General features: G+C 38.5%; 1 protein-coding gene across 1 annotated transcript in view; it reads left to right on the top strand.

Annotated features, from left to right (window-relative positions):
- The window catches only part of LOC128861764 (uncharacterized), a 192,088-nt gene that overhangs the window by 89,022 nt on the left and 89,074 nt on the right, over positions 1–13,992 (top strand). The window contains exon 7 of the mRNA XM_054100147.1: positions 1,551–2,525. Within this exon, the coding sequence (XP_053956122.1) occupies positions 1,551–2,525 (975 nt within the window). The remainder of the gene's footprint in view (positions 1–1,550; positions 2,526–13,992) is intronic.

Genomic DNA, 13,992 nt, shown 5'->3' with positions numbered 1-13,992 from the left:
TCCATAACCGAATTGCAAAGTGGCTGCCCTATGTCCTCGATAGCCTCACGAATTCCATCTTTGAGGTCTTGAATTGTCCCTGGGCTGTTGGTGTAGAGTTTCTCTTTCACGTGGCCCCAAAGAAAAAAGTCACAAGTTGTTAAATCACAAGATCTTGGTGGCCAATTGTGATCACCTCGTCGAGAGATAACACGGTCCGGAAACTTTTCCCGTAAAAGATCAAGGGTTCGTTGCTTTTGCGACACAACCGCTGTCTTGTTGAAAAATAAACGTTATCCAGATCAATACCATCCAATTCCGGCCATAAAAAATCGTTAATCATCTCTCGATAACGCAATCCATTCACCGTTAACACCTGTTATTGGAAAACTCATTTACATTGACTACGGCATTTGATGGATATTCTGCAGTATTCTGTGGCTGTGGAGTTTGATATTCCGTCAAAGCAAACAAGGCAAAGGTTACAAAGCAGTGCGAACTCCTATCGTTCTTGAAGCTCAGTTTATCGCTTTTTCCGCTAATCCGTGCAACACGTCTCTCGGTTACGTTAGGTGAAAGATAGGACGCGCATTAGGTTCCGACGAAGTGATCGACTCCGTAGACAGCCTTATCCGATGCAGAGCAATGTGATGCATCACCGGCATTTACACACAATGGCATGCCGCTGAAAATATAGGTTATTTAAGAGCCAAACTGAAATAATACCTTAATAATAACTCCTGTCTCCTCGCTCTCAAGTTCAACTGCTTTGTTCCACTGTAGTTGTGCGCGCCGCCCCCCAGCTTACTGTCCGCCTAGCACAATTATTACCGCATACATTTTTAGAGAATAGCATAAAAACGAAAATCAAGTGAAAATAAATATTTCGGACCGAAAAAAATTCCCAAAAATAAATCGACTGTGATCCGCTGAACTTAGAGTAACTCCTTTCGGGGCCAGGGCAAGTCAAAAAACATGGCAAAGCTGTAGTTACTTGTAATATAAAATGAGGTAAATGTCTTGATGTTGATTCGTTAACAATTGAATGAGTAGCAATGAGTAGCAAATAACAAGGTATTGAAAGCACAACAACAACAGCGCTAGCAGTACAGGAAATAAAATAAAGTATGCACATTGAGGCAATGTAGGCTATGAGTTGAGCCAAAGAAGCATTTGACCAGAAGTGAGAAGGAAAAAAAACATTACCAACAACAAATCGCACAAAAAGCTCGCAAACAAATGATCAACATCTGAGCACGCGGTTAACGCCCCGACATAACACCCAATTAACCCGATTTTTAACAAGAACCACCACAACAACAAAAATAACAGCACTTACAAGAGTAAACACAAATAGAAAGACATACCCGAAACAATCGCACAAACAAATGTACGAGTACAGCAATACAAACAGGGGAACGGAGAGGAAAAACGGAGAAACAGACCAACGACTGAACCAATGGACAATCGAAATGATTGAACGTAGAAATATCAACAACAAAACTTACAATACCAACTAACAATACATAAACATTTATTTGATTTGTTTTTCTCCTTGCTCTCATTAACAGGAACAGCAACTACAAATGCAACCATCACTACAACAGCAACACACGCTGAAATTCATTAGCGTCAATGAAGTCACGACAAGTGTTGCACCATCGCAAATACCGTTCGGCAAATTGCAAGGTTTGCATCATCACGACGCGCGGAAGTGGCGCGAATTCTTCACCGCACTCGAACCCTTTCAGCGACAATGTGCAGCAGCGGGCCAACGGCTAGTGGCCGCCATGAGTGACATACGCTCTGCCGACCTGCAAGGGTTGCCGACACGACGCCAACTATACGCGCAACATCGGGCGTTAAGTCGCGCGCTCATGGATTCTGAGTTGCATAATTTGCGCAAGCGGGGCGCACTGCAATTGGCACGTCTACAGGAGCTGGCCAAATGCTTTGTAGCAACGACAACGGCGACAATGACAAGTAGCAGCAATGGTGAAAATAATCATAATCATAATGGCAAAATCAACTCAAATGGCAGCGGCAGCAACAACAATAACAATAATAACAACACTCGTTATTACTATGGCAGCAGCAACGGCTGTAGTGGCGGCGGCAATAGCAATCGGCCCAGCAATAGTGGCAGCAAACTATTGTCCACCATTTCATCCATCAGCCACCTGGGATTCGGTGGCAGTTATAGCTTTACCATGTCGCACCAGCAGCAACAGCAACAGCATCAACAACACAACCAAATCAACCAGTCACAAAATTGTCCCGCTGTGTCAAAGTATAGCGCAGTGACGTCATGTGATGGCAGCAACACTGCCACAGTAGCAGCCACAATAACGGTAGCTAATGCAGTAGGAGGCGATTGCAGTAGCAGTGTCGGCAACATGGATGTGGCAATTAGACTACACAAGGTGACATTACTATTCAATGAGGTCGATCGCGCGGCCAAACGTCTGGAACAGCTCACGGAGCAACGTCGTGAGCGATTGCGTGAGTTGACGCGTCAGCGAGCGTTGGAGGATGAAATAAACGAGGTAAGTGTCTGATAAAGTTCGGATGCTTAGTGGGAGAAAGTGTTAGCGAAAAGTTTCTTTGAGCTTTTTCTTGAATAATTGACATTTCCTGTGATGTCAGTTAAATGCTTAGTGGCTGCATATTTTATTTCGATCATAACGGTATGCTGTCGTTATGATATGTTTGGTAACGCACGTCTGCCGTTAGCGCTCGATGGTGAACTAAGAAAAAAAAAAGAATCTGAAATTCTGCGAAAAAAACTAATAACGCAAAGTTATTATATTTGAACTCCTATTTCGCACATATACCGATTTTCTCGTAAGTAGAAAAATACTCTGTATCCTACATATCCAGGGCAAATGAAACTAGAAGCTTCAAATTTGATAATAGTGCATATGAAATTTAAAAAAATGTAATTATAGAATATTTTTGAAAAAAGGATTTTAATAAAATAGTCAAAGTTATTCGCGCATAAAAGCTTGAGAGAACATTTTTCAGATGTTTTACCACAGGATAACTATGAAAACAAATTCCTAAATTTGTGTGCAATACCCTCCTTCATTTAATACCCATATACCCATAGCTTTTATACTTTTAAGTTTATAATATAATTTTCTAAATCACCATTCTTGTTGCAGCTTTAAAGTTTTTAGTCTGTTTTTTTTTTTTGTTTTGGAAAAACTAAAAACGGAATTGTATATCGATTTTCTAAAGCGTGACAAAAATATTTAAATTTTATAGCACGGTGTAATTCCAAACATATTCTTTCTTCTAAATCGTTCATAAATAAAATCCCAATCATTAGCATTATTTATTTTAATTCACACCATGGCGCTCACTTCGCCCATATACGCACTGATTTTCTCGCTCATCGCTTTGTTTTTTTAACTTACGACAAATTGCGAATTGTTATTGCGCTTTACTATATTTACCTTTATTGGTTACTTACTCTCTCTGACGCAACATTGCGCACTGATCATCCGAAGCAATGCCCATGGTGAACTAGCATAGCTGTGGTGCGTGATTTGAGAAGCTGTAAAGTTCGTTAACATCAGCAAAAACCAGCAACAAATAAAAAATACCTACAAAATTACAATTTGCCAATTTATAAATTTAACAAATGATCCTCACTAAACCCCAAATGCACAAACCTGTATATATAATATTTATAGTAAATATGACATAGGTATACTTTCGTAGTAAGTATTGTACTTTTTGTTGGTATTCGCGTATTCATTTGCTTTACAAGTACACGTTAGCAGAGACACGTTCCTCTTTCTCACCAAATCGGCTTTGTCGCCTCTTTTTTGTCACTTGACACTCTTTGACTTTTCAACTCTTGTCCATTAATGATTACCTGTGGCCATACAAAGCTACGTAAATGTATGCATACATACCAACACAAATATGTACTCGTATATAAACTAATGCCATTGTGTTGATTTTGGTGTAGGTACATGTTTCGGTTTTGTTTCATCGTTGCAAAACGAAGTGGTAACAGAGCGCCTGAAGCGAATACGCGGTGCACGATTTATCAATTTGTTAGCCATGAGTTTGCTTTTTTCAAGTCAAAATACAAAGATAACTGTGGTGCACAAAAATCTGTATTCTCAAGCCTTGAAGCTACGATATGGTGATTATGAAATTGCATCTTCGATTAATCAAAAATTTTGCAAGAGGATAGTTAATGTATGTATGTAATTTCACATATTAATAATAAATGTGTGAATACGTTTGCACTCTAATACCACGAAAGGGTCGCTGGTAGGAAAGTTGAATGAACTATTAACTAATTTTTTTTTTTTTTTTTAACTTAACATCTGTAGCTACGATAAAGTTCTGTTAAAATTAGAAAATTTCGCTTACATAGTTTTTCTCCGATCGGTGTACATCTCAACGAGCCACATTTTCATATACACCTATACATATGCAAGTAGTATCCGCTTCACTCAGCCTCATGCCATTGCGGAAGTCGCTTTATTTTCCCGCACTTTCCGCTTAATTTGCATTTTCTTGTTAGCGTTAAATTTATTTTCATATTGAAAAGTGAAAATCTTTGCAATAAATCTGGTAGCAATTAGTAGCGACTGCATTTCAACGCATTTTTTGCCAGTCGCAACTATTTATACACTAATGAATTATCGGCGAATTTCTAAATGATTTGCATATTTTGATTTATTCACACTTTCCCAGGCAGACAACTTCATTTTGACCAGTTTTACAGTATTGCAGTGCACTGAGAAATACAACTCAATAGGATTAGTATGAACAGTAAAAATTCAAATTAAAATGAAATTAAAAATTAAAATTAAATTGAAAATTAAAATTAACATTAAACTAAAATTATAATTGAAATTGAAATTAAATTTAAAATTAAAACTAAAATTAAAATTAAAATGAAACTTAAAATTAAATTAAATTCAAATTCAAATTAAAACTAAAGTTAAAATTACAATTAAAATTAGGAATGAAATTTTAAAATTCAAAATTAAAATAAAAATTAAACTAAAATTAAAAATAAAATTAAAACTGCAAAGCTGATGAGCTCGCAAGAGCTGGAGCTGCGCAATCAAATGTTAGTAACTTACCCACAATCCACATTCCGCTCTCAACATGCAAAATGCTCATTGATAGAGAATTTCACAGCATTGCTGATCGGAGGTGGCGAGTGGAAACTACTTGCGTTACGACCAGACAAATCTGGCCATCCTACAATCTGAAACAGACAAAAACCCTTATAAGTCTTTCGAAACACGAACTAAGGCATATAATATCTCTTATCACCGGCCACTGCCTTTTGGGCACTCCCGCACGTCGGCTCGGGGTTCCTCAAAACGACCTGTGCAGATACTGCGAGGACGAAGATGAGGAAGTATCGAGCAGGCATTTACTGTGCAGTTGTCCCAGTCTAGCCAGAAGTCGACTCGCTCTTCTAGGCTCTCCAACAATTGACAACGTTTCAGTACTCTCGAACCTGAAAATCGAATCTCTCATCAAATTCTCGAAACGAATTAATATCTTTGACCAAAATCTACAATAAAAATCTCGGTTAGGTGGGGAAATCATATAACATAATGAGCTCTAGGGCAGCACAACGGACCCAACTTCCGGTCTATGTGGCACTCCGATGCGGGGTCACCCTTAAACCAACCAACGAATCAACCAACCAAATTAAAATTAAACTAAAACTATAATTGAAATTGAAATTAAATTTAAAATTAAAACTAAAATTAAAATTAAAATTGAACTTAAAATTAAATTAAATTAAAATTAAAATTAAAATTAAAATTAAAATTAAAATTCAAATTCAAATTCAAATTCAAATTAAAATTAAAATTAAAATCAAAACCAAAATTAAAATTAAAATTAAAATTAAAGTTAAACTAAAATTAAATTAAAATTAAAATTAAAATTAAGGTTAATATTAAAATTAAAATTAAAGTTAATATTAAAATTAAAATTTAAAATCCAATTGAAATTAAAATTAACATTAGAATTGAAATTTTAAAATTGAAAATTAAAATTAAAGTCAAAATTAAAATTTAAAATACAATTAAAATTAAAGTCAAGATAAAAATTTAAGTTAAAATTAAAGTCAAAATTCAAGCTAAAACTCCTAACTAACTCTAATTACCTAGTACAAATATGATATGTAGAGCCCAAGAAAGGAATCAAATTCGGTATAACCGTTTACTGATATATTTGCACTTTATATTTGTTGCATATATAAACATATAGAGAGCGCACGGTATTTGAGTACAACTTGAGAGTTGTCAAATCATTCAATAAAATTTCTCTTAGCTGCAATAACCTCGTCGATCCGCGCTCGGAAACGATTGCATGCCCGAATCAATTGCTCGTTATTTATATTGGCCATAACGGTAATAATTGTATTTCAGTCTTCAGAGAAAAAATTGTGTTGTGAGGCTGCTTATTGGTTTCAGGCTCACCGACACCCCATACGTAATAATCCAGGAGATTAAGGGCTGGGGAGTTAGGCGGCCATAAGTTCAGTGTTATAGAAATTTTCAGTCATCCAATCCTCTGGCGCCAACGCTTTGTATGAAGGAGCAGAGTTGTGCTAAAAGATGTATGGGCTGTCGCCGCGTACACTATCAATCCTGAGTTTCACTACAGTCTGTAGAACCTCAATGTTTGCGGGAGAATTCACTACACATCCTTGAGTGAGGAAGTGTGGTGGCATGGCATGTCCTTTATTGCTCAGGAAACTTCGTGTGCATGACAAAAGAAGCCTTTGTAGGATTGGAGTATAAGCACTTGTAATTTTATGCGCTTGATCTTTTGGTATTGGTCAGGATATTGTTGCCGTCAGAAAAAATCATGACATCTCAGGCGCGTCAGGGTGTTTAGAAGGCTTTTTAAGGGGGGAGCCTGGTTTATAATGTCAAAAAAATCAATTTTTTTTTTTCGTTTTAAGCGATTCCTAATATATTTCAGAATATTCACACAAAGTTACAGAGCCTTATTCTCAATATTTCCGTAGATACAAAGCCAAAGGTAGGCGAGCGTTAGGTAGTTACGCTGTGACCGGACAGCTATAGTACAAACTTTATCTTCTTTTCTCGACTTTTCATTTTTTTGATTTCTTTGAATTGGCATGCATGAATGAAAAAAAACTAATGAACCTTTTGAAATGATTCATAGCTTGTTCCCTTCAGTATTAAATTCTCTTCTATTTGAACTAACAAAATAGATAAAAAAAATTTTTTCAAGATTTTTATATCAAGTTGAAGTGAATTTTTTTTTTATAGAAAGAATAAAAAATCATGATAATTAGAAATCCATTTGAATTTTTTGCTTTGGATAATAATTACGAGCTGTATCTTGTACGCCAGTTGGAAACTACAGCGTTGCAGCGCTCTACTAATTTCTATGTAAAACATTTTTTCAACTTATTTTATCCAGTACAAAAATTTTTTATACTTTTTAAATGTTCATTAAAAGATAGAAAAAACTGTGGAGTGCTAAATAAATTTTTTCCTTAAAAAAAAATCGCAAAGAAATGCAATTTTTAGACCTCATAAACCAGGCTCCCGCCTTAATGGGAGAACTCACTGCCCTCGTGTTTGCTCCGACATAAACTGTCTTCTGCGCATAATGCAGAATTTATGCCGCAGATCTTCATTGACAACTCGACGGATAAAGCCGGACCATCAGAGGCACAAAGCTCCCTCGCAAGGAGCCTCATTGATTTTGAAGGGTCCTCGTCAATGATCGCTTGCACTTGTTGAATAAATTCCTGCAGATCGGACAGTTTCAGAACGTTCCTCGTGTTTTTTGCATTTCGCCACAGATTCTGCATCGTCACCTGATGTTTCCAGCTCGGGCGTATCGGAGTGATTTGCATGACTCTTCATTTCTTGAATTCAGTTAAGATGTAGTCATCCATTTCTTCATTGAAAAAAGTTAAAAGAAAAATAATGGTGTAATTTTTTAGCCTGTATATGCATGTCCTCAGCTACCTAAAGCGTACATGTATATTTCTTTTAAATAAATGAAATCTTAATTTGATCTTCTTGTAAATGGAAATTCATTTACTTTAATAGAAGTAGTCGAGTGTTTCACTCCATTAGATGCACCGGAAAATCTATAACCGAGAATCTTATGAGCGGGATTTTCTTATATGCACTTCCCGCTTAGAAGCATCGAATCTGGTGCATTTTAGACGGCGCTTATAACTGGCGTCTACTGCATTAAAAATATGAATACATTAAAACAATTGAACTCAGATCACAATTTTTATTTAAACCTCAAATTGATTCTTATTTAAATTCACATTCATTTTAAATTCGAATCGCATTTTTATAAATATTAAAAACACCTTCTGGAACTAAAATGCAAATATGAAAATCACATTTACCTTATAATCTCAAAATCTTCTTATTGGATTACATAAAATATTGAATTATGCTTGTTGCAATGCTACTTCACGATGGCCACAATTTTTTGCCAAGTACGCCAAATATATGTACATATGTATGCACAAGTATATTATGCCACGCCGCGTAAGCGCAGTGAATCGTTGCGCACGCGCACTTAGTCGTTATTCTTAAACGGCAGACGGCGCTTTCTTTGCATTTCGCAGATAAGACCGATCGTTTGGCAGACAAACGGGGAAAAAATTAATCCAAATCAAAGCCGAAAAGGAAGGCGCAAGATAAAGACGAACGAAAGACTTAAAGCACTTGTGCGCGGTCCCAGCGGGCAGCACACATGCCCGTTGTATGCCACACAACACATGTTGCAGTGTGCAAAGTGTCCACGAATGCTAGGCAAGGCCGCGACACGGCGATTCAAAGCTGTTGCAATGTGAATTAATAAATAACTGAAAGGCAATTCAAAGGCATTCCGCGCACCAATTTTGCGCGAGTGTTGTTTCTGTTGTTATTATTACCGAGATATTTTGCAAAATTACCGTTACCACACTCTCTCATGCGAGTATTAAGCCACAACGGTAGTGTAGTAGCCAACGTGATGCGCAATTAAATGAAGGCTTACGTAGCTATCAGTTGCGGCTGCGACGCTTGCGCCTGAACCAGTTGCTGCTACGAAGCAGCTGCAACAATCACACTTGTGTTCAAAAATATTTCACTAACTGCAATTAAAAGTTTGCACAAGTGCAAGTGTGTTTGTATGTACCCACATACTTATACTCGTGCATCCGAGTATCTTTATGTGCGTAGGCTAACATGAACTATCTGCAGCTGCCAGACAGTACTATCGGTGGCGGCACTGAAAATGTTGAGCGCCTAATTACTAACATTTAGAGTGAAAACAATTGAAATGAAAACAATGAAACTTTTGTTGGACACCTTGTTGTATTCTTATTAAATGTAGATACATCAGCCGCGGCTCCTATAGCCAAATGGGTGGGTAGTAACAGTTGCCCTTCAGCTGGCAATAGCTCACGTTCGAGTGCATTGCTGCTATAGAAAAGTCACTCATAAAAAACCATCTGCCATTCGGGGTAGGCATAAAACTGTAAAACCCTCTATTTGGGAAACTACATCAAGCCGCCGAACAAAAGTTAGAGGAGAAACTCGGTCAAACACTTAGCTCAGGATGCACGTGCCGATCATACAGAAGTACATAAATAAGTTTAAAGAATAAACTCGTAGCATTTTTACCGAAGACTTTTATTTAAACAAAAAACATTAATTACATCAATAAGCTAATCAATTATTTATTCGCCGTTGCTGTTTACAACCTCTACCCACCTCTTGACCAATTTGTTGATGCCGTTCCGCCAAAAATCGCCTGATCTGGGTCAAAGAAGTTGTTGAGCCAGTTTTTAAGGGCCTCTTTGTTATCGAAGGTAGCGCCCTTCATATGGAAAAGATGGTAGTCAGAGAATACGATGGATGCTGATTGACCTCCCATTCGAACTTTTAGAGTGGTGCTTTGACGACTTGTGCAACATGGGGCCTGGCGTTGTCCTGAAAGAGTATGGCCGATCAAGTATTTTCAGTCGAATAGCCTCATTCACGCGGTGTAGCTGGGCAATGTAGAGCTCCTTATTGATCGTGTCATTCTTTTCGAGCATTTCCCAGCCCTCCCGGTCCCACCAAACTCATATCATGATGATGCTTTGGATGAAGATCCGGCTTAACTATTGGCTTTTGGCGTATCTTCTGGAGCCACCCACTCCCCACACTTTTTTTTTGCTTCATATTCATGTACTCGTATAGGCACCATTTCTCATCTCCCGTTACGATTCGGTACAAAAAGCACTGCTTATGGCCGCGTGTTGCGCGATGGCGGGCGGGATGCTGAGAAGCGATTTGAAGGCGACCATTTTTTTTTTTTTTTTTTCGTTGAGCTCGTGAGGAATTAAGGTCCCCAATTTTTCAGTAAATGTAATTGAATAAAAGTAATTGAGAATCGTTTTGTGATCGCAGTTCATTTTTCTCGTCAGTTCACTACGGGTTTCCACTTTATTTCTTCTTCAAAAGTTATTTGAGACGTTCTTCATTGAATTCAAAAGGACTTCCGCTGCGGGACGTGTCATTGACGTCAAAACCGCCATTTTTGAACATTGCTGTAGACTCGCCTATGACATCTTCTCCATACACGTCGCAAATGTCCCGGGCTGCTTTGACAGCTTCGGCAACTTCTTGACCTCGATGAAATGCAAAAAGAGCAGGCGACGAAAATTTTGATTTCTGCCTCCTGATTTCTGCCTAGGCGAAAATAAAAAAACGCTATGAACCTATTCCCCAACCCAATATTTATATATTTATTGTATATAATTGGCGCTTGCAGCCTTTTTGGGTGTTAGGCCGAGCTCTTCCTCCTATTTGTGGCATGCGTATCGCTGTTGCTCCCAATATTTACATATAAATATTTGACTACATTTCCTTATATATATATCTATCTGGTACACACCGACACCGGCACGAACTCACATTCACTGTACACCAGTATTTTATGCTTCTCCCAGCAGTTGGCATTTAATAATTGAATCTGAGTTTCATTTAATGCAATGTGGCGGCTGTGATTTATCACGCGCATCCGCTAAATGTCGCATGCATTTGGTTCATTCTCCCGCACTGCATTTCGCGCTCCCCGCCCCTTCGATGGCACTCACCATTATTGCTGCTACTACAAATGCCACCTGATGTTGCACGGTGGCCGTCTTTTGTGGAGAGTTTGCAGCCTGCGCCAACCGCATGGCTTTGGTGCTTATTTGTATGTTTGTACATAAGTATATGATTTTCATAATTCCATTGCTTTCTCGGACCTTGGTGCTTGATGTGACAGTTGATTTTCTGCACTGTCGCCTATTTGACTTCATTTCTCTTCGGTGATTAATTGCTTTTGCGCGGTTTTGATGGCTCTTTAGCTTGTAACTAGAAATCATTTGCTATAAAAGCTTTTAAGTCTTTTTGGGTGGCAAATTTGCAATGGCTTGTTAAACGCATTCCAGTTGGCAACCACTTAACTTCACACATAACTCTCTTCTATTGCGCCACTTATGCAAACTGCTGTCCGTTGGTGGCACATCTCACTGCGTCAGCCGATAAAAACTAGGCTCTTTAAAATCAGTCTTAGAAATCACCAGTGTTTTCTCTTGACGAAGCATGGAAAAGGTACTATTCCGTTATTGTTGTTTTTGTATAGAAAAAATAAGAATCCCAAATAATCATCATCATTGAGCAGCTTTACAGCTCGGAGTGAGTTTTAGCTTCGTTCACAATTCGTTTCCATGCATCGCGATGCTCGGTAACAGTTCTGCAGTTTCTAACACCCACTGTTCCAATGTCCATTAGAGCTTGTTCAAAACATGTTAGTCTTGGACGTCCTTGTTCTTTAGGCGCTACGGGGTTGTATGGCACGTTTGATTTTTGGGGGCGTTCATCTCTCATGCGCCTAGTATGACTCAACCATCGTAGTCTTTGGGACTTGACGTATTTCACACTATCCTCGCCATTACATAGCTGTAGGAATTCTTCATTGTAGCGTATCCGGTAGATACCGTCTTTCATTCGTAGGGGACCAACCACCCTTCGCAGCACTCTCCGCTCACAACCGTATGCAAGAACTGGCCGATGGAACTGGATTGGTATCGATCTAGTTTGCAATCTCTCGTAAGAAGTTTAGATTTTAATAGTTTGATATGCGCGAAATATGCTCTGTTTCCTACTGCAATCCCGCTTTGTATTGTGTCGTGTGAGCTATTGTCGTTTTGTATCATGACACCCAGATACCTAAACGATTGTTCACTCTCAAAGTATATTAGTAAGTGCCAATTGCCATGTCTTTCGGGCAGTCTTCTCTCCACCTTGCGCGAAATCATCAGATATTTGGTTTTTTCTGCATTTATTTTGAGTCCTACGGTTTCAGCATCTTTCTGATCAGCATCCTGCGATCAATAGGTATTTTTTACAGATTATTTCAACCTAGCCTTATTTTTATTAGCTGTTTGATCTTAAAATAAGTGCAGATAACGGCAAACATTCGGAGCGATTTCATGGCACATTCATTTTTGTGGTATTATCTTTCTTCTTCTTCATTAGCGTAGTAGCGATCTAAGGTTTGAATTCTAAACGATTGCTTCCTAGTTAAGCAAAGTGCGACAGTGGTTTCTTCTTCTTATCAATCGGCGTCAGTTAGAGTGTCCCAGTTAAGTCAAGTCCCAATGTCTCACCAACATCGCCGAAGTTTAGATAATTCAATATGATGAAAAGACATTTTGAAGAGACTTGGCTTCAGACAGAATGGAAGCATACGAAACCTTTTTTTTTGGAATTTAGGTGACAAAAATTTCTTTTCATGCAAAAAATTAAAGCAACAATGTGACATATTTCAGGAGGTGTTTTTATAAATTTGTACACGGTCTTTCACCAGATGCTAAGTAGCTGATCCAAAATTTTTAATCAATTTCGCTTGATACAAATAAAAAAATTAAAAATAATTAAAACTCCCACGAAAATGGTGGACCATGGAAATCTACATTTCGAAAAATGTGGGATATTTTTTGTCGTTAGAATCTATCAACAGAGCCTGGAGTATATATTCTCACAAACTTAAAATTGAAAAATCTGTGCGTCTCTCCAATGCCTGCAGTGTCTTCCAGGCGGAAGTACTGGCAATTCGGACAGCCTGTAGGCTACTAATCGCAGATCACTCTTTTAAGGGCAAAATCGCTATTATTTCGGATAGCCAAGCTGCAATCCTAGCACTGGATTCAGCTACAACAACCTCTATGGTGGTGGAGCAAAGTAGAATAGCCTTTCTACCTTGAGTGAAAACCATCTGGGACCCGGGACATCGGAATACTGAAGGTAACGAAATGCAGGTGAACTGGCAAGAGGTGGATCTGCCATAAATAACGCTCTTGCAGAATCGGTATTCACACCATTAGGTGCAGTCAAGAGTACAATTTCCCTAAAATACCTCCGAATCGCGGATTGTAGATGGAGAGGCCAAACGAAATGCAAAATCAACAGAACGTTATGGTCCACCTGCAACTTAAAATATACGCCAACACTGATAAACATGGAACGACGGGACGCCTGGACAATCACGGCAGTCATAACTTGCTTTTGGTCTGTCGAAGAACAAGCAGCCAAAATGGGCATCCCTCACAACACATACTGACACAGCTGCAAACAACCAGAGAAAAAGGAAGCAATCTTCCATTTTCTCTGTGAATACCCTGCCCTATGGAAGGACAGAATGTTAACCCTGGGCAAATCGCTGTTCGAGAGTCTCGATCAACTGCCTGGCTTAGATGTCAACAATCTAATAAGGTTCTTAAACTGCACAGACTGGGTATAGTCATGCCGTAAATAACTGGTAAACAAGTTGATAATGAGGATGTGGCAACAAAATGGAGCGGAAGCGTTAGTTGGATTCTGGAAGAATCACCATTCAAACCAACCAACCAACCAATGCCTACCACACTGAAAAGTTGAAATGCGTTTGTCCCGAAACTACATTTTTCAAGCCCGCCTGACGCATAAA

This window comes from Anastrepha ludens, chromosome 4 (assembly GCF_028408465.1).
Source record: "Anastrepha ludens isolate Willacy chromosome 4, idAnaLude1.1, whole genome shotgun sequence".
Classification (NCBI taxonomy): Eukaryota; Metazoa; Arthropoda; class Insecta; order Diptera; family Tephritidae; genus Anastrepha; species Anastrepha ludens.
This window is presented reverse-complemented; position numbering and strand designations above follow the sequence as displayed.